We start from the raw sequence: 19,541 nt of genomic DNA, 5'->3' as shown, positions 1-19,541 counted from the left end.
CATGGAATTTGAGATGAAATGTGCATCATCTTTTGTTCAGAATTTATATAATGATTTTCATTAATTCTTTTCCTGTTGTTCCTTTTGTTAACTATGGGTCAGAGGGCGTGTGCATGTGTGGGAAGAGGAAGGCACTGAATGGAACAAGAGGAGATCCAGTTTCCAGCACAGACACAAAGGATATCAAGTCAGTTGTATGAGAAAAAAAAAACAACTGCCAAGTTAAAGAAGAATGTCTTTATTATATTTACAACCTATTTACAGGTATATATATAAAAAAAAACCCAAAATGTACCATATTTACAGTCAGACATTCAGTCCACAGTTTGCATACTGTTTGCAAACCTTGAAAGAAATGCTTTTCACATGTGACTATTTTATATCATAAGGTATAATACAATATGTTAACTTTAAATTCAGAAGTGCCAATTTCTAATGACCTTTGTGTAGATCTCTATAGACTAGAGAGTGACAGATACACAAAAAAATACAGGTTGATGTATTCTTGTGCTTTGCTACACATGGATTACTTTAAAATGAGGAAATAATGATAGTGTTTCGCCCGAGTGTACGCCTCTGGTCAATTTACATACTGCACTTCCTGTTGCTCACTCAAATTTGAGGGAAATTTAGGGCCACTGTGAATATTCTGGCTATGGCGTGAGTTTTCTGAAGGCACACTGGATATCTCACTGCACTTTGAAACTCAGGCACTACGAACACATAACTGTGATTCGAGTTGCAATCATCAGTGCATTATTAGGCTATTTACATGACTCATCTGCTCATACAGTGAGATCAAGTTATTCTCACTTCATTTAAAGTGCTCATGTAAATCAATCTATGGTAGGAAGCGAGCACACCATCGGTGCTGTAAAAAGGTGCATTTGCCCTTTTAATAGGGACACTTTTACAACGTTAGTGATTGTAACCTGAGGCTTCACACTGCCTGAAGGGCCACCGTAGCAGTTTACCATATGAACCCTCGCATCCCATTGCACACCTAAAATCACAGCACGTAGTAATCAAGTACATTATGTCTGAGGTCTGCCAGTGGTATGGTCCAAAATCTTCACAGTTGAAATAGTTTGTTATTGCTAAGTCCTCACGTCAACGCCAATGATTAGATATTCAATTTTCATTTAATATTCATGTCTTAAAAACACATAAATCAGTGACTGACCAGTGACAGATAACAACATAAATATACTTGTCCCCTGAGATAAGAACCTGAAATGGCACAAACGACACCTGAAGTAAGTGTGTATAAAGCGTGTTTTTGCCTATGGCTGTGTTTAACAGTTCATCTTTGTTGCTGCTAAGGGCGATCTTCAACTTCCCCTTTCTCTTCTTCTGCCTCCCCATCTTGAGTCAACCACAATGAATCAAAGACGTTCTTTTAGTTTCACAGTCTGTTCATGGTAGACTGGAGTCGTGGTGGCTGCTCATCACGATGGAGGACCTCAGGGGTTTTTCTGGAGGGTTGAAGTTAAAATTATCTCATGACCACAAGCAGCAAGTATATTTATGTTTTACATTCATGTTAACATGTTACTGTTTTTTCAGTTAAGGTTTTTTTTAAAAATCATTTCCCTTCTTCCTTACTCAGTCAAATTACAGCCTTTGAGTGGAAATGATGATGTTGTGATGTGCTTTCCTCTGAGCATATACTATAATTTTCATTCAGGTCCCTGACTAGCTTTACTGAGGTCCACAGCAAGTGTTCTCAGTTCAACTAACTGAGATACCGTTGAACTGAGTAAACTCCGTCCTCTAAAGGCAGGCTGCTATATGTGTTATAGCTGAAAGCTATGGAAAAAAAACCGTATGAGGATCTTACTAACACAGAAACTTGGCTTTTTCTGTATGCTGTACCTCAGTGACTGTATGAATCCAGTCTAGCATCTCTTCAACGTTGCTGTAGACACCTGGCCTTCTCTCTCGGGCACAGCCAACGCCCCAGCTCACCACTCCAACCAGATGCCACTGAGAGGAGGTGAAGTGCACCAAAGGACCCCCACTGTCCCCCTGAGATTCATAATAGCACGATAACATTTTAATCTCATTGTAATATTCCAACCATTTGCCAGAGAAGAACATCAAAATTGGATGATGACAGCTAATACTGAACCGCAGGCCTGTAGCAGCATAACAAGAAATAGATCCAGTTTTAAAGGGTGGTGCATTATTCATAAGAAATATTTTGCCATCCTAATCAATATGATTGTAAATGGAATCAGTGGTTCGTTACCTGGCAGGCATCCACTTTCCCCTCCAGGAAACCAGCACAGATCATCCTTTGGGTTATGGCATTACCATACACTGTTGGGCTGGAACACTTAGCCCGGTCTATCAGAGGGACGGAGGCCTTCTGAAGTGATGGAGAAACATTACCTGAAGGAAGAATAGGGATGCGACGTTTGAGTTATAATGGTAACTACAAAGAAGCGGTGATCTTTACACAAGGTCGTAGCTGATGAAGATGAGTGTGCAAGTTTCTCACCGTTTTCCTCCAGGTATCCCCACCCAGTCACAGCCATGGTGGCTCTGGCAGCAAGGCCAAAGGCTTTAGGAGGAAGACACACCGGCTTGCGGCTCACTGAAAGACGGGCAATGCATGTTTTTAAAAATTTTGCCTTTGGGGTTCTTATTGTTTGCTTTTGTTATAGCTTTGGCAGTTTAGAAAGGTACAGCTAAAGTTAGCAAGTGGTTGCACTGGCTGAATTTGATCTGAAGTGAAGAGCTTGCTGTTTGGCATATACACCACTAGAAGGCAATAGAGTAAAATTTAATCCATGTTGTTTCTTGCCCTTATCATGGTCGTGTCTCTAGAGACTTTATAAGATCATTTAACCAATATGCTGACAAATATACCAATCAATTAAGGGCAGTGAGTTCTGTTGGTGTGTTTTTGTGAGCATTAAATTAAACTGACCTCCCACTGAGATCGGGCTGCTGAGTCTTATCAGCGCTATGTCGTAATCATTTCTTGATGGATCATAGTCTCCATTCAGTATGATCCTGTCAACATAGGAACCTCCCAGTGTGCCCATGTATGTCCGGCCTGACACCACTCTCCACCGACTCAGCTCCTTTTTACTGCTGCAAGGCCCAACAGAAGAGAACAAGGAGGGGATGTGAGCATGAGTTTATGTACCGGATGTTCACCACGAAGGAAAATCATCAGAAATTGTATATATGGAAGTTATACTGACCCAGTAAAACAGTGGGCGGCAGTGACAACCCAGCGTGGTGACACCAGTGAGCCTCCACATGTATGATGGCCTCCCTGCTGCAGGCTGACCTGCCAGGGCCAGTCCTCAATGAAAGCATCTGTACCCCCGACAATACGGTCCTGAGAGCCTACCTGTCCACAGTCTGATAAACAAAGTAATATTCTTTACTGTGGTCCTTTTCAAACTAACTTTTTTTTTTTCCCTTCCTCTTTTTTGATTTGTCATGAAGTATTAGGAATTAGTCATATGTTGCTAAGACAGAGTTTTGCCACTTACTAGAGAAATGCCAGTTAGTGAGAAACTGCTTATTTCACTAACAAGGCCCACTCTGCCTTGTAAGCAATGTGACTGACAGCGGTTGCTTTCCCAAAAAATTAAACTCACCTGAACAGGACAGAGATACCACAGATCCGGATCTGCATGCACCGCTGTTGGGAAAAAAAAGGCTTATCAACTATTTTGGGTTACACATGTGCCAAAAATGGCCAAACAATTTGTCAAACACACAAGACAACTTGTCGTGATCTACAGACAGAAAGGGAACAGAAACAGACGGGAACTGATACCAATATAAAAAGGGGGGAACAGAAAATGATATAGAATGCTTTCTTTTTCCACACAGCAGCCACTTTTTAGTTCAGAGGGGAACCAGGTCTGTGTAAACTGTTTCTTTGTCAGCTCTGACGTTAAGCAACAGAACACAGACAGAGTTTCCAAACCAGTACTGCTTTATAGATGATTTCACATCTGACAATGACATCTGACTTTCATTTTTCTGCTTTATGACAGGTGTGTTGCCTAACTCACCGGTCAATAGTAGCCTGCTGTAAAGGTGTGGTCGTACTCCCGGGCCTGACAGCTGTGAATGGTCCGGTTTTCAAGGAAGATATTAAAGCATCCACTGGGACGCTGGTGCTCTGAGGTTTACTGTCAAAAAAAAGGGGGGCGATGTAAGACTTGATTTCACGCCAAATATCCCAGTCATTAACTTGCAACATAATCGAGTGTGTGTGATGAGTATAATCTCATATATTCATCCTCGGTGGGAGTAGACTCACTATGTGTATCCCAGTTGTTTACACGCTGTGTGTGTGTGCTGCTGGGTCCAGCCGTCGCTACACACACTCCGCCAACCTGAGCCAGGACTGTACACCTGCAGGATATGCCGACCTGACATGAGACGCACTGGAGGGAGGAATGGCACAAAGAGGAAGAAAAGAAGAGTAATTTTCTCACGTTTTTTTGTCTGCCATGATATACTGAGAGAAGAACTGGCTGTTTGTTTTACCTGGAAAGGTGGTGTTCACTGTAAAACTTGACACACAAGTAATTTCATCCTCTCCCTTAACACAGTCATCTTTCCCGTCACAGGCTTTGTCTATTGGGATGAACTTCACTGAATGCTTGCAGAAGAAGTATTTGCTGTCAATTAGCTGCTTAACTGGTGGGAAAAGGTGTGGCGCATTGGAAAAGAAGGGCAGAGCACAGGTTAGAACAGCATTGGATTGGATTATTTGATTAACACTTTATGCTGTCTTGAATTTCACGTTTCAAACCATTTTTTTTTGAGAATCCAAGCAGTGACGGCTAATGTATAGTATATGATGCCATCCTGTGGTGTGCGTGTGTGTCTTTAGGGGAAGAAAGCACCGTCAGTAATTGTGACTCACTGAAGTATGCTGCTGTGGCTAGTACACCCAATAAGACCACGACTGTCAGGACAGTCAACAGCACTCTCTTCCTCTTAGACGCCTTGTCTTTCTGAGTCTTTGGAGCCGTCATGGGCCTTCTGTGGCGGCCTGGCCGTGGAACCACTGGGAAGACGTGAAAAAAAAAAAACATGGCAGGAGAGGGAGACACGTACAAAGGGCAGCGATAGAAAAGGGAGATGAAGAGAACCACAAATGAAGAGAGAAAGGGGGAGAGAAAATTAGTGAAGAGGAAGTGCAAGTTCTAGGTACTGTTTGACACTGCAGTTTCTAAGTATTCAACAGGCTGGTCATAAAAAAGTCCTCCATCATTGCAGTAACACATATTAACATGAAACCAATACCAACCGACAGCTTACCTGCCTTCCTGGGATTCAATGGTCTAATGCTTTCTTCAGGCACCTGGGCAATTGTCTGAGGAAAGAACATAGATACATATGACAAAGTGAATGCAGGTGTCCAAACAACAGTGCACTGCATGACTTGAGAGAAAATATACGCTGTGTGTGTGTGTGTGTGTCCAGGTGGGGGTATAGATTCATGATTGTGTAATTTAGGATGTAAGTTCCAGTATAATTATAAGTATTATAAGTATATTATAAGTTTTAATGATCTGTTTGCATGTGACTTTTTGTGTTAATTTCCATGTAATTGTTCAAATATACTTGACAATAAATCACATCTATCTGTTCGAAAACAAAATACAACATAGACAATTTGAGCCACATGTAAAAGAGGAATAGAATACATGAATATCCACAGGAGGAGCCACAAAGGATTGCCGTTCATGCACACATGGAACATAGCGTGCCACAATGAGTGGTCACATTACACCCATGTGCCTTTCTGCATATGTCAGTCCCTCCATATGCTGCAGGCAGTTCGCATAATTTGTTATCAGACAGACTCCACCATGAAAGTGATAGACTCTGAATGTACAGTATTGTGGGGTGTAGTGTGGCAGGGTCTATTGAGACGCAGTGCATCCTCCATTCAAATGAAACTGATATTATGCACACTGAACACATATGTTGCAAGATGGTATAGTGAGAGGGGTGGCCACCCATTAACCACAGGAGCCAGATTAAAGAGCCATGCTTCTCAAATATCTTAGAGCAAAATATCAGTTGTATCCCAATTGCATAACAGTACATTTCAGTCTGCATTGTGAGTGTAGTGTCATGTCCCAGTGCAACAGCAGGATCTTCCAAAGCTGTGGTTCTGTGGAGCAGAAATATATAACTTTCTTCTGTCTTATGTTGTTAATCATCTTGCAACCCCTTACGATGGTAGATCCTCCAAAGATCTGAACATTCATCCTAAGTTCGGTGTGGTGCTAACATATTTGCATTTTTAGCACCAGGAAAGTGACCTCAAATATACAGTTTAAAATAAAACTAGTGGTTTACACTGGCACTAAGATGTACATTACTAGCTAAGCTTGTTACTCATTGATGTCCAGCTGAGCCCCAACACCTGGTACCTTCATTCACACAGGTGTGCCTGAAAATATATATATATTTTTAAATCTTCTCCAGTAATAATAACATGTAACATTAAGGGATAAATATTAAATAAATAAATTAGGTAGTTACATTAGGTAGTGCCTAGTCGCAGTGACCCTCCAGTGCCCGGCTCTTAGTGAGGACCTGCTCTGGCTCTTCGGTGGTTCGCCATGTTAGCTTGACGGTGAGGCTGAGGGAGACTCGGTTAGCTCGGTTAAAAAAAGCTGCAACTCCTGGTAAGTTGTTTAATTTTTAAACGTCTGTCTTGTTGGCTGGTTTACTTACGTTAACCGTGAATGACTGTACCTCCAGGAGTCCTGTCGTTCAGGCTACATTAAATGAGGACTGGACGTTAGCTGTGCTGCGGGGCTAACGCTAAGCTAACTGCTACACCTCCGAAATGGAGGCTAACCGTGTGTTAAACCACAAAATGTATTTTCCTGCTTCTACACGTGTTTAATACAGAGGATGGGGCTCTGTGTGTTTTTACTTTGGGGTTGTTAGAGGCACCTTTGGCTGAGTAACTAAATCCGCAATAGCTGACTTTTTTTGGCCACTTGGGGGCAGTGAGAAGTTATGAAAACACCGTTGACATATCTCTTGCGTTGTGTTTGCAAACAGACGCTTATTTACATACCTGACAGTTATGGAGCAACATTATTATTCATCTGTAGTCATGTTTAAGGCCACCTGCCAAATGTAGGTCCAGTTCACTCTCCTTTGGCTCTGTGTTTGGTCTCTACTAACTCCTGAGGGAAGCTAAATGCTTCACTACATGGCTAACTGTGTCTGTCTGCTGTCTGGTGCTGAGAAGATGCTGTACAGTCGATGAAAGCTTCATTGTCACATTGCTCATTTGATTCTTTTTATATTAAAGAAAAGTAAATTAAAATTGATGTAACAAGTAATTTTATAGTATGTAAAATGCTTTACAGAGAAGTTCCTACTATGCAATGATTTTTCAAAGCTGACTTTTGATTATTAATCACTAGTATCTTGACAGCCGATTTATGAAACCCAATGAAATGGTGCTGAAATTATTCAGTCTGTACCAATTACACACGTGACTCTATGCCTCTGTTGTAGGTGGCAGACAGATAGTGTAGCGTGCGTGTGCTATTATTCATCAAAGGCGAATTCGATTCATCCCTGTGTTGTAGCTCAAGTATCACATTAATGTGGCTGCTGAGTGGCCTATTTGGAGAATTTCAGCAGATGGTATATAGTTACGGACTGATGGTTTGAAGAGCACTTTCGTCTGCCTGCTGTTCTTTGTATTGTCCTCACAGCTTTTCGTTCATTCTTTGAAAAAAAAAAAAAAAGAAATCTTTGTTGACTAATTGCCAGAACTGTAAGTAAACAAAACAGATAATGGGGAGCACTGTTAATGGTGTTCTCTCACTTTTACTTCTGCTTTTCTGAGGTGAACTTCATTATTTGCGTGTGTCATCAGGCTTGTTCTGCTGTAGTTACTGCAAAGTCAAAATCATCTTTGAAAGCTCGTCTCCCGTCCACAGTCTGCTCTTGTGAGTCAAATGCAAGGAGCAAGCTAAGTGTATGAACTCTATAAAGAGAGAGGGGCAAAGAATGTTGTTGGACAAGTTTTTTGGGGAGGAAGGGAGCTCACTTTATCCTGCTATGAATCAGCTGTGCCATCTAAGGCTGTTTTTTTTTTTTTTTTTTTTGAGAAACTCTTATATAAGACAGCATTTCAACGTCAAACGACGCATACACCGTTTTCTTTACATGTTGTGTCGTCAGCTTTTGACTCAGATTTCTATTTTCTTTGAAACAAAGACTTGTTCACTTGTGTGCATTAAGCCCTGCAGCTCTTTGGTATGTAACATGAGAGTGGTACTCACTTACAGCAAAAATACTGTTTTATTTCATATAATTAGTTCTGTAGGCTGTAAGGTGATTCTGAGATTCTTTTCTCAGACTCACCCAGTTTTCACCTCACGTTGGTGCCATACAATTGAAGTTGAGTTGAAAAAAACCTGCATAATAGTAATCCATCCATGTAAACAAATTATTTGTTCTGAGATTATACTGATTAATACCACCCTCAAAAGAATCACACGCCCTCATCACTAATACCATCTTGCAGGTACCAGGTGATGGTGTAGGCCTACAGTAAATGACAGCGGAATAAAGGGATGAATGAGACAGCAGAAAACAAGTGGGAGGTTCATCCAACCAAGGAAACCAAGATGGCTAAAGGAAGACTTATTACCAGAGTGGACAAAATATAATGTTAGTGTACTTTGTAAACCATCAGTGAGCCACAGCAATATTTCAAAACAATCATGCAGTCAAGCATCACCATGTCTTGCTTCTGCAGTAGGCTAAAGACTAACGTTTTAAACCTGATTCTGTTTCTTTTTAGAGTCAGACTGACCCATATGATGGACTCCAGCCAGGTAACCCAGCGTTAGTAGGAGTTGCTTCAGCGAAAAAAGCATAACTGGGTCAGCCCTAACAATCACATGCCTTGACACGGTAAACCTTTTGTTTAAACGAGGTCTTCCTCTTGCTGTTGCTCAGCTTTTGTTGGATTATGTTTCTCTCATCTGAAATGTTCACAAAAGGGCTTTTGAGAAGCTACGCGTGACACGTTGGATGAACTTTAATCAAAGGCAGAGATCTAGACCAGTGCAGCCTGCATGTTTAGACATTTAGAGGCACAAACAAGAACATGAACATTTATACCGGCAGAAGTGCAAGTTATAGTCAGTGTTTACTAGGCTGCACTCACTAAGACACATGCAGGTCCGCACACATCGCTCATTTATATAATGAGGTGGTGGGTGCACACATGCGCTCTGAAAAAATGTTACTGCCTAGTTTGACCTGCAGGTAAAATTAACTTTTTAACACACAAATCAAATGCAACTAATGAGGATCAGCTGGATCAATATGAACCTTTATTGTTCCTTCCTGCACCAGAAGCGTCACTGGTCACACACGTTTAATGAGCTACTGTAGTGCAAGTCAACATATTGTTAAACTAAAGCCTTGTATGTATGAGATTGTAGATAGCATTCTCAACATGCAAAATATCTTCTGCTATGAGCCAGCACACTGGAGAAAGTGGACTGGTTTAGCACAAGTAAGCAAACACAAAGTACTTTCAGTGTGACAAAGTGTCTCTGTTCCACATTATGGTAATCAACTTCTTACCAGGATATCTTGTGGGGATGATACTCAAATGGCCCCTTCAATGCAAACCTGTGCCCTAACATGCCATCATCTCAATGACTGTGTTGATTCCATTTGCACTCACCCACATGATGTAGTTGTCTTTCTTCGAAAGGCCTAGATGCACCTCATCCGACACGGAGCACAGAGTAAACACTGCCCTCCCTCCCTGGAGGTGGGACTGCCAAGTAACTTACTGTCCCCTGTATGTCCTTCGTCCTCTCTCACCCTCCTGCTCCACTGGCTTAAACTACAAAACCTGGTTTGATTCAGTCTCTCTCTCTCTCTCTCCCTCTCTTTTCTTTCTATAGCAGTGTAACTGAATCCAGCTTGAAGGGTGCCTGGCTTGCCCTTCTTTGAAACCCCAAGGCTGTAATAAAGAGTGCTGGTGTGTGGCTTTAAGTTTCGACGCTCCGCACATTCAGAGAGAGCTGTTTTTGAATGACCCAGCCCTACTGACTAAACAAAACAAAAACTGAAGAAATCCGGGTAACCTGACACTCAAACCCTCCTCTCTCTCTCACTGTCTGTCCATACCTGTTTGCCTGCCTGAGTGTCCCTCCTCCCACACATCCTCCGACTCCAAACTTTTTTTTAACCGTCTGTTTATGTCCTTTACTCCTTAGCTGCCCTTCAGTGCTTCTTCACCACTCTGATTTTACCCTAACATAACACAATCATGCACCTACAAAGATACAAACACAAGCAAAAACACAAAAACTGTGCTGCATGTTTGTACACGCAAACTCAGACACGACATTTGTGTGCGTGTGCGCAGTAACATGCCCAGAGGCCGAGGTGTGTGTATTCTGTCATCTGTGTTTTGATTAGTCAGAAAGACAGTTGGTATCAGTCAGCAGGAGATCCTGTCTGACATCAAATTGTGACGCATGCCATGCCGTGAGCATAACAGAAACATGACAAATACACTCCGAGCCCTTCAAGAGTTTACAGGTAGGATAGGGCTGCACATCGGCACAGTAGTGCTTTGAGCTAAATACAAGCACACTCACAGTTACAATGCTAACATGCTGATGGTATAATATAATGTTATAATGTTTGCAACGTTCACCATCTGAGTGTGTTGCAACAGAATGCTAAAAATTGCTAACTAGCACTGAACACAAAGTACAGCTGAGGCTGATGGAAATACTAGTTGTGCAGTTATTTGGTCAAGAAGGAAAACATTTACATGATAATAAAAGTCAACCGATCACCAGATCGGAATAATAGAATTCATCCAGAGGAGAGCATGAATGTCTGCAGTTAATTTCATGGTAATCCAGCCAATAGCGACATTTCACGAGAAACAAAAATGTCAACCGCACGGTGGTGGTCTGGAAGCCACCAAAGTCATAAGTGTTGGTCCTCAGGGAACTGAGAATGGTGGTACAACATTTCATGGCAGTCCATCACCAAACAGTGCAACAGGTGGTCACTTAATATAGTGAAAATATATTTGAACATTCCTTTACTCGATCCAGTATTAAGGTTTAAATGAAAACACAATACACTAGTCAGAAAAGTACTTTCTATGGGTTACTGTAAACTTTCTATCACTGCTTTGACCACTGGTTGGATTGGGGCCCTTTAAGGGTGCAGTTTATGACCACACTGGTCACTAGGTCACTGCTTCTAAAAATTAAGTTCTGGGACACTGAGCATAGACAAGTGAGGGGGGTAAAATAGCTCACATTGGGAGAGTGAGGAAGAAAGACTGATAAGGTTGGCTGAAGAGAAAGAGCCATTGTTAGAAACAGAAGCTGATTGTGTTGCTTGACCTGGACTATTAAATGCAATGAACCTTACAACTCGCTTCCAATTTTTCCTGACTTATAAAACTTGGCCTATGGACTCAGATTGGCTCAGAGTATACCATGTATGTGAGCATAGATAGAGGATAGCTGTAGGTAGGTAGGTAGATAGGTAGGTAAGGTGATAGACAGACCTTCCTGAGCAAATCAGTTTGAGATTCATGAACTCATTCATACAAGGTCTCTTTCAGCCAATAACCTCTGTTAACCTTGTTGATGTTCAGGTTGTCATACAGTTGCCAAGACATTTAGCGGCTCCACCCTGGTATGAAATCTGGTGCGTGACCTCCTGTTGTTTGTTTGATCTGCCTGAGCTTAGTTTAAGTAAAAGTGGGGTCATCAGAGATGCCAGTTTGTAAAATGATGGGGTACAAAAATATATACATATATAGATTGTGTGTTATCCACTGTATGTACAGTAGGTATACAACATCCATTCTCTCTAGTATGGCTCATTTCTAATTGTGCAGTCACATTTATCCTGTCTGACAGTCTGACATGGTTGAACAATGGCTGACAAGATGTTTGTACATGCTATAAAAGAGAGGATGAGAGCAGTTCAGAGATCTAATAAATCAATTGTACGCCCTCGTTTGACTCGAGGCTTTTATTGTTCCGTGGAGTCAAGCTGCTTCATTTTGTTCATAATCCCATCAGCTCTCGCAGCACTACAGCCAAACGCACAGTCCACATCAGACAGATGAATTCACAGTCTTCATCTCTTTGCCTATGAAACCACCTGCTGCTGCTAAAATCACTGGTGTTTTCTAAGCTGGGTGCATACAAAGGTCAAGAACATCTAAATCGACTGCTGACTTCCCGAACAGTTTATAGTCCATATGGGTTACATATTAACACGCGTGTGCATTTTTAAAATCGCAATGTAATTAAGAATATGTACCGACAGAGAATCAGAGCTAAAAGCATTCACTTTTAAGTATCACTTATTCTCTAAAATTGTCCTTTTTGTTCTTACTGACTTGCAAACAGTACAACAAAAGATTCAAATTCAGTATAAACAAAAGGGAAACCTAAGCAGGGATCTAAACATAATTTGAATTTGAATTTAATTCTACTGAATAACTTCATATCATATTAGGACCATAAGGCACCCTAAAACCAACTGGCATCAAACCTAAAAAAAATGTGCTTGATAACATGGGTTCCTTTAAAGCATTACACATCCTTATCAGACTTCTGGTTTACTGAAGTTCACTAGGAAACTTGATTAGACAATGGATCAAAGTTCTTTTCTCATCTGAGAAGAAAATACCACCGTATATATACAATTGTGATTAAAAACACTGTAGTTAGTAAGGTGCCACAAGAGTTATAGTTTTAAAAAAAGCAGAAGTGATTAAAAATCATGATTACATACTACTATTGTATTTTTTCTCACCTGTGAAGTAGCCGCGACTCGTTCACTCCATGTCCACATTGAGAAAAGTATTCCTAATGTCTAAATTTCAGCATCTTTCACAACCGACTTTTATGGTTTCAACAGGAAACACCCTTCAGAGTTAATTCATCCCACCTCTCTGCCCTCCATTTCTACAGCAAACATCTGTCTCTCTCTCCCTCCCTTCCTCCCCCTCCCCCTCCCTCTCCCTCTCTGTCTCTTTCTCCCTCTCCTAACACACACACGCACACCACCTCAATTTACCATCAAAGCCTTTACACCACCATCTCCCCAACAGGCCAGTCAAGGCACCCAAACCCTTCTGTGTCCACAATGGTGTGCATTTTTTGAAACTTGATATTTAGCTTGAGAAACGCTACGGAAAGTGCGGACTGAAAAAATAACTGGTTAATAATTAACACCTTCACCTTTCATGTTCTGTGGACTCCAATGTATGGTGTCTCAGTATCACCTGGGAAACTTTGCAAGCTTTCAACAAAACCGGTTTTCTTTTTTAAAATTGATCAAATATTGTTAGAAATTGATCTAATTCAATGGTATTTCATTTGAGATTATATAGAGTAATTCAAAAAACAAAATTATACAGGACAAAAGAAAGAGAAAGGTGAAAAAACATGAATAGAGTGGATAAAATAAACAGGCAGTCAAGCTCCACCAAGAATGTCTATATGAATAATTTGGAATATCTTATCTCATATTGTATCCTAAGGTTTAATTGTGTGTTCCTGTTATCCAAGCTCTGCATCACTTTGAACACAAAATACTTCTTCAATGGTGTTATTGTGTCAGCAGCTGCCCATCTAATCTGACTGGCATCATTAAATGAATGGTTTTACAGTATAAGGAAGTCCTTATGTTGTTTTCTGAGAAATATGAAATATGCCACTAGTTATGCAACAAAGTAGGCTACATCTATCAGCAGCAATCCATTACTCATGACGTAGTGATAGATGATCTCATCACAGGGCTGTGCAGCCCGATAATCTATTATTGCTGTAGTCACTGTAAAGAGGATCAGTAACACTTCTTTGTGTGATTTGATGGTAAGATGGTTTCCTGAAACTTTGCTGCCATGTTACCAAGAAATCCAAAAAAGATTTCCTGAAAATTGTTTTTTCCTCACTTACTGTTACCACTCATCTCATGAACACACACACACACACACACACAAACAAATTTAGTTTATTGACAATTTGATTTATTTATGAATAAATTATGTCAGACTTTGTCAGGGACAATGGATTTATTGTCAATGTTGTTTCTTGTTTTCAAACATTTAGCTTCTCAAAATTGACATTTTACAAAGCTACAGCATACTAAGATAGTTCTAATGATGCATCTAGGAGGAAATAGACAGCCTGGCGCTGTTCAAGAAAAAACATTTTTGTAATGATGAAAAAAAAAATAAAGAGATAAGATTATTAAAGAGCTTTGGAGCTGCTAGTAGGTGGTGTCTTTGGACTGAGTCATGCTAACTGCTAGCTCTCTGTGTAGCCTTGAACACATTTTGTGGTCCATGGTCTGTGGTTAGATTTATGAGTATGAGTCACCAAGGTGATTTAATACACTTAGTACATGCTCCAACAATAATTAAACTCTGAGAGAGAGAGAGAGACGAGCTTTGAAAGGGAACTTAAATTTTTGAGATGTGTGAGTGCTGCTTTTCTTATGCATTAATGTAAATGTAGGTCTTTTTCTTAAATTCAGTCAGTACTTTTCCCTCTAGTATAAATTATAGGGATTGATTGTGGAAGTGGAAGACACTGAAGAAAGTCCTTCAAACCTACAAATGCAATCATAACATAGTATCTTCTTATAGCATGATATTACAAATCAGATACAGGAAATATCTGATTTGTAAGACTTTAAACTAACTCAAACACATTTACAGTAAATACATTTTCTGGTATTGTTTGTCTGGAATATTGTGATTCAAAGCTCCAGTACATTTTTGATTGATCAGAAGTTTTGCTACTCTTTCCAGGCCAGGCTAGATTTGTGTTTTTCTGTTTGTTCCATTATTTTCATCAAGAGGTGTAATAACTCAGTCATCCAACAGGAGTCCCCATACACTACCTTATTCAGGTGTTATTACCTGTCAATGAATTGTCATTGATGGGGAAAGGAGAGGCTGACATTGAGGCAGAGAGACAAGAGAAAGGCATGTCTGTAGTAAAAGGCACATCATGTTGTTTTAAGATAGTTGTCCTGAGGCCTCTTGAGACCAGAATGTCGTTGTGTTTCTGGCTGTGTTTGAGTTTCCTGTCGGGTCTCAGTGAGACAGTCGGTTAAAAGGGTGATCGTCATGTGGAAAGTTGTTAAACTGCTCAGTATCAAAGTACTCCAGTGTGAACCTTTTAAAACGAGGGTTGCTAATCATGACGACTGCTCATCAGATCCACCTTTTGCTAATGAAGGTAGGGCAGAAGACAAGAAAGATGATGAACCGGTTTAAAAGAATGACTGGAATGGGGACATGGACAGGCAGATGTAAGCAAAGGAGGAAGAAGAGAGAGGAGTCTTTGGATCTTCACAGTCGAGACAAGTCCTTTCAATAAAGACTAAAAAGTAAAGTCAAGTAATTGAGTGAAAGGGCTCAACAGCAAACAGTCAGGGAGGAGAGGAGAAGACAGACGAGATAATATTGGTCATCCTGGCTACTCAGCTATGGGGAACGGTGGTAAGAGTCTTTGAGCTGAGATGCTTCATTTCAATTCTATTTACAGTCACTGTGATGCACTGAAGCAACTTTCAGAGAACTGCTCTGCATAGTGAGTCACATTTATTTTTCTACTCTTGTATTCTACTCATACAAAATTGTTTTTCCCCTGTTCCTGAAAATGTACTTGACTTCTTTTGCTTCACTCTTTTAATATTTTGTTGAGTTGCTTCTTGTACATGTCACACAGTCTTTGAGATCTGCATGTTTCCTGTATAAGTAACTCTTCTCTTTGTGTTTGCTGGCAACTTGGAACTTTTAAGATAAAATTAGTTTGTTTTTTTTTTTTAAACCTGCATGGCCGGTCGCCATTGCCCTTGGTATTTCTCCCTCTGCACTGGTGTGCTCAGTGTTTCTCCGTCAATGAACGCAGAGCCAGCGTGTTTCCCAGAGATTGATTTCCCAATCTCAGTTAATCAGGGTGAATATTCATTCATAATGAACAGATATATATTGATCCAATTAAGCCGAGGCAGCCAGACAGATGACTAGTTCTGTTGGTTATCATTTATGTCAGGAATATAATTCAGTCGGCTCGTTTGTTGTTCTATGAATGTTTATTATAGCGGGCTGTGAAAATGTGTTCATGTACTATAATCTAATCTAATTACCTCTCTGTGTTTGTATTTGCAGGGAGCAGGGTGAACTCAACAGCAGTAGGGATTGCTGTGGGCTTTGGGATCTTGGCAATCCTCTTCATCATTGGCATTGTACAATTCTGCTGCAAGTACAAATGCAAAAAATGCTGCAAGAAAAAGGGTGAGTAGAGATTTAATGAGGCAGTTCACCCAAATTACAAACTAAAACACATACCTTCTGTTACTGTTTCTCTAGTGGTACTAGTGGGTAGTCATGCACATAGCATTAAAAATTTACAGTTAGGAAGTCCAACAGCAAATCTATCTATGAACACTTTTCATAAGTGAATATAGCAGTAGTTTGCGTAATAATTCTATTTAAACTAATAGTTTTCTATACTATGTACACCACAAATTTCACTCACCATCTTCGTACTGCAGTGGAAGCACAAATCTCAGAGACAGATATTTTGTATGAATAAAGCCAAAACTTCAGTTATACATCAACCAACATAACGACAAAGCATACGATGAACTTTTCATGCTAGTGTTATATGGATCACTCTGTCTCTTATTCCTCTACAGAGCCGTCAGTGAAAGACAAAGTGCTCACGTGAGTGGATTTTTCCTCACATGCCTTTCAAATTCAGTTTTATGTCTTCTGTTATATTTGCTTCATGGTTTTATGGGTGGTGTGCTTGATTTCTCTCTCTACAGCAAAGTGGGTTTGAAGAAGAGTCCTCCACCCTTCTCCATCAGCAGCATCATGAAATGACAGTTAACTTGGTGTCAGTTGATTCCAGCAACCACCATGATCGATGTCCCACCCCCTCATCTGTCACTTTTTCATGCATCGTTTGTCTGGTTTTCAGCATAAATTACTTCAGTTTCTGTTTGCATTTCGCCTATAAGTCATGTAGGTGGAGGTGCTGTGGTTAGCACTTAGACTTAGACTTCTTTATTTTATCCCCCATAGGGGGAAATTTTCTTGTTACAGCAGCAACAATATAAACAGGGACAGTGAAAGAAACAAAGCAATAGAAAAGACAAAAAATAGCAAATATAAATATAAATATATGGATTGTGATGAAATGAAATAAATATTTACACCACTGTTGGTACACTGTTGCCTCACAGCAAGAAGGTTCCAGGTTTGAATCCCTGTTTGAACCTGGGGTCTTTCTGTGTGGAGTTTGCATGTTCTCCCAATGCTAGTGTGGGTTCTCTCCGGGTACTCCGGCTTCCTCCCACAATCCAAAGACATGCACATTAGGTTAATTTGGTGACTCTAAATTACCCGTAGATGTGAGTGTGAGAGTAAGTGGTTGTCTGTCTCTATATATGTTGGCCTTGTGATTGGCTGGCGACCAGTTCAGGGTGTACCCCGCCTCTCGCCCAAAGTCAGCTGGGATAGGCTCCAGCTCCCCCGCGACCCTGACAGATAAGCAGTACAGACGATGGATGGATGAAGTCATGTAGGTGTTTTGTTAAAAATATCATGTTATTTTTACATTAACTTTACCTTTTTTGTATGATGTCATGCTTTTGGAGAGTCCACTTCATCTTGAAAGAGAAAGACGGGGGTTATGCTACTGTGTATTTAAAGTTGTACTATTATGTCATTTTAAAATAAATAAAGGAATGTGGAATATCATACATGTATTCCCCTTGAGTTTTACTTTGTCACTTTTGCTCCTTGTTATGAGAACTGTCTCAGTTCGACATGCTTGCATCTGGTGATAGAAATAAGAGTATGCACACACACACATGCAACACAGAAACCAATGCTTGCATTCTGCTGCAGATGAGAAGAACGTTTGAGTCAGGCAGAATATCAAGAGCTCAACCCCAACAAATAGGCAGATCAGTTTTCTTGTAAGCTGCAGGTGACTTCCTTTCAGTCACATCAACTACCTTTTTGATACTTTCTATGGTTAGCGGAACTTCAATGTCTCATAATTTTTCCTAGTTTCCTTCCTGAAACTAAAACATGTTTCTCTGTATCTGATGTTTTTCTGATATGAGCTAGCTGTGGTAAGGTGAAAAAGGTCAACCTTTCTATACAGTCAAAAACAGTATCTTATATGTACAAGACATAAATATGGGTTTGGCAGCTTTTTCATGATTTATATTGAAATTATTTTAGACTAGATAATAGACTTATTCAGACTCCCTACTCTGCGTGTTGATGCCATATTTCACAGCACAGACACATAAATGACAGATGATCAACATATAAAGCTGCAATGTTAAATTATACTTTATTTTAAAGGGTTTTTTTTATGCCACAGGTTTGCTGCCACAGTGCCTTTGTCACAAAAAGACCAGGCCAGTCAGACAAAGGTAAGCAATACCACTTTCCTATGCTTGGGGCCAACAAAATATTTCCTGTAAGTTGCTCACTTGTGAATAACCAGAGAACATTTCTTAGATCGTGTTTCCAACATACATTACATGTTTTTTAAAAGCACAGTGGAGTAGCACTTTTTGTTGGAATAATACACATTAATAACCCTATCTGATAGATTACTGTTGCTGTTTCATTTCTGTAAAGCGATGAATCCATTTTTAGTTAACTATCAACAGCTGTGCTGATTTGCACTCCAAATATGTCGTGACTGCACAATCTGCATCAGCTCATGCTGAGCTACTGGCTGTTACTGATCAGTGGATATGCATGAATTGTAGTGCTGTGCCACAGAGTGAAATGCGTGATGAAGCCAGGTGACACCCCCTGTTGGGGGTACTGTGGGAGTATGAGGTACAGGGTTCATTGCTACGAGCCACCTGGTCCCTGTATAAGTGAGAACTGTGTCGGCATAGTCAAGCATGTTCTCAGTGGGTGTTGGCAAACATCAGTGGACACATACTGCAAAACCTACCTATACTTTGTAATGCGTTTTTTCATGTCCCCCCCCCCCCCCCCGTACTTTATTCTGCACAGGTCACATGATTTTCATACTACTTCCAGGGATCTTTTTCGTCCCAATAAAGAGTGGCATTTGCTCAACAGCTGTTGTGAAGATATTATTTCACAGATGACTGTTGAAATTCGGCCCTGTTGACAATATCTTGTCTTTCCTACCGATGTGAAGCGGGACTTTTTTAAACCTGAAAGAGGAAGTGTTTGTGTTCGAAACCATCGCTCTCATTGCTGTGCAAAATTTACATGTGGGGTTTCCATGTACAGCCAAGCGTTGCGTAATGTTTATTCCCCAGTAGGTAGCACATTGTTGTTTCAGGGTTCTCCTTTGTGTTTGCCTGTTTTTTGAGTCATGGCTGAAATCAACATCATGACATTTGGTTGGGTTTTTTTTTGTGAATTTATGAAACGTACAGAACATTCCATGCAGACAGTTTCT

General features: G+C 40.4%; 1 protein-coding gene across 1 annotated transcript; it reads right to left on the bottom strand.

Annotated features, from left to right (window-relative positions):
• Positions 1-222: 222 nt before the first annotated feature.
• Positions 223-10,292, bottom strand: tmprss4a (transmembrane serine protease 4a). Its single transcript, XM_070829852.1, has 13 exons — positions 9,734-10,292; positions 5,305-5,359; positions 4,907-5,050; positions 4,525-4,677; positions 4,295-4,421; positions 4,044-4,163; positions 3,621-3,664; positions 3,216-3,378; positions 2,936-3,102; positions 2,504-2,599; positions 2,252-2,394; positions 1,876-2,028; positions 223-1,475 (listed from the first exon to the last, which is right to left on the bottom strand). Exons 1-13 carry the CDS (start codon positions 9,737-9,739, stop codon positions 1,464-1,466), a joined length of 1,383 nt encoding a protein of 460 aa, XP_070685953.1. The 5' UTR covers positions 9,740-10,292; the 3' UTR covers positions 223-1,463.
• Between the last annotated feature and the right edge of the window lie 9,249 nt (positions 10,293-19,541).

This window comes from Pempheris klunzingeri, chromosome 4, assembly GCF_042242105.1.
Source record: "Pempheris klunzingeri isolate RE-2024b chromosome 4, fPemKlu1.hap1, whole genome shotgun sequence".
Lineage (NCBI taxonomy): Eukaryota > Metazoa > Chordata > Actinopteri > Acropomatiformes > Pempheridae > Pempheris > Pempheris klunzingeri.
The sequence above is the reverse complement of the archived record's forward strand: the minus strand, read 5'-3'. Positions and strand labels throughout refer to the sequence as shown.

Excerpts from the sequence above, each read along its gene's own strand:
- tmprss4a (XM_070829852.1), bottom strand. Across the intron at positions 3,379-3,620 it reads GGTATCTCTGTCCTGTTCAG|ACTGTGGACAGGTAGGCTCT; the intron begins GTGAGTTTAATT and ends TTTGTTTATCAG. Across the intron at positions 2,600-2,935 it reads CAGCCCGATCTCAGTGGGAG|TGAGCCGCAAGCCGGTGTGT; the intron begins GTCAGTTTAATT and ends CCCGTCTTTCAG.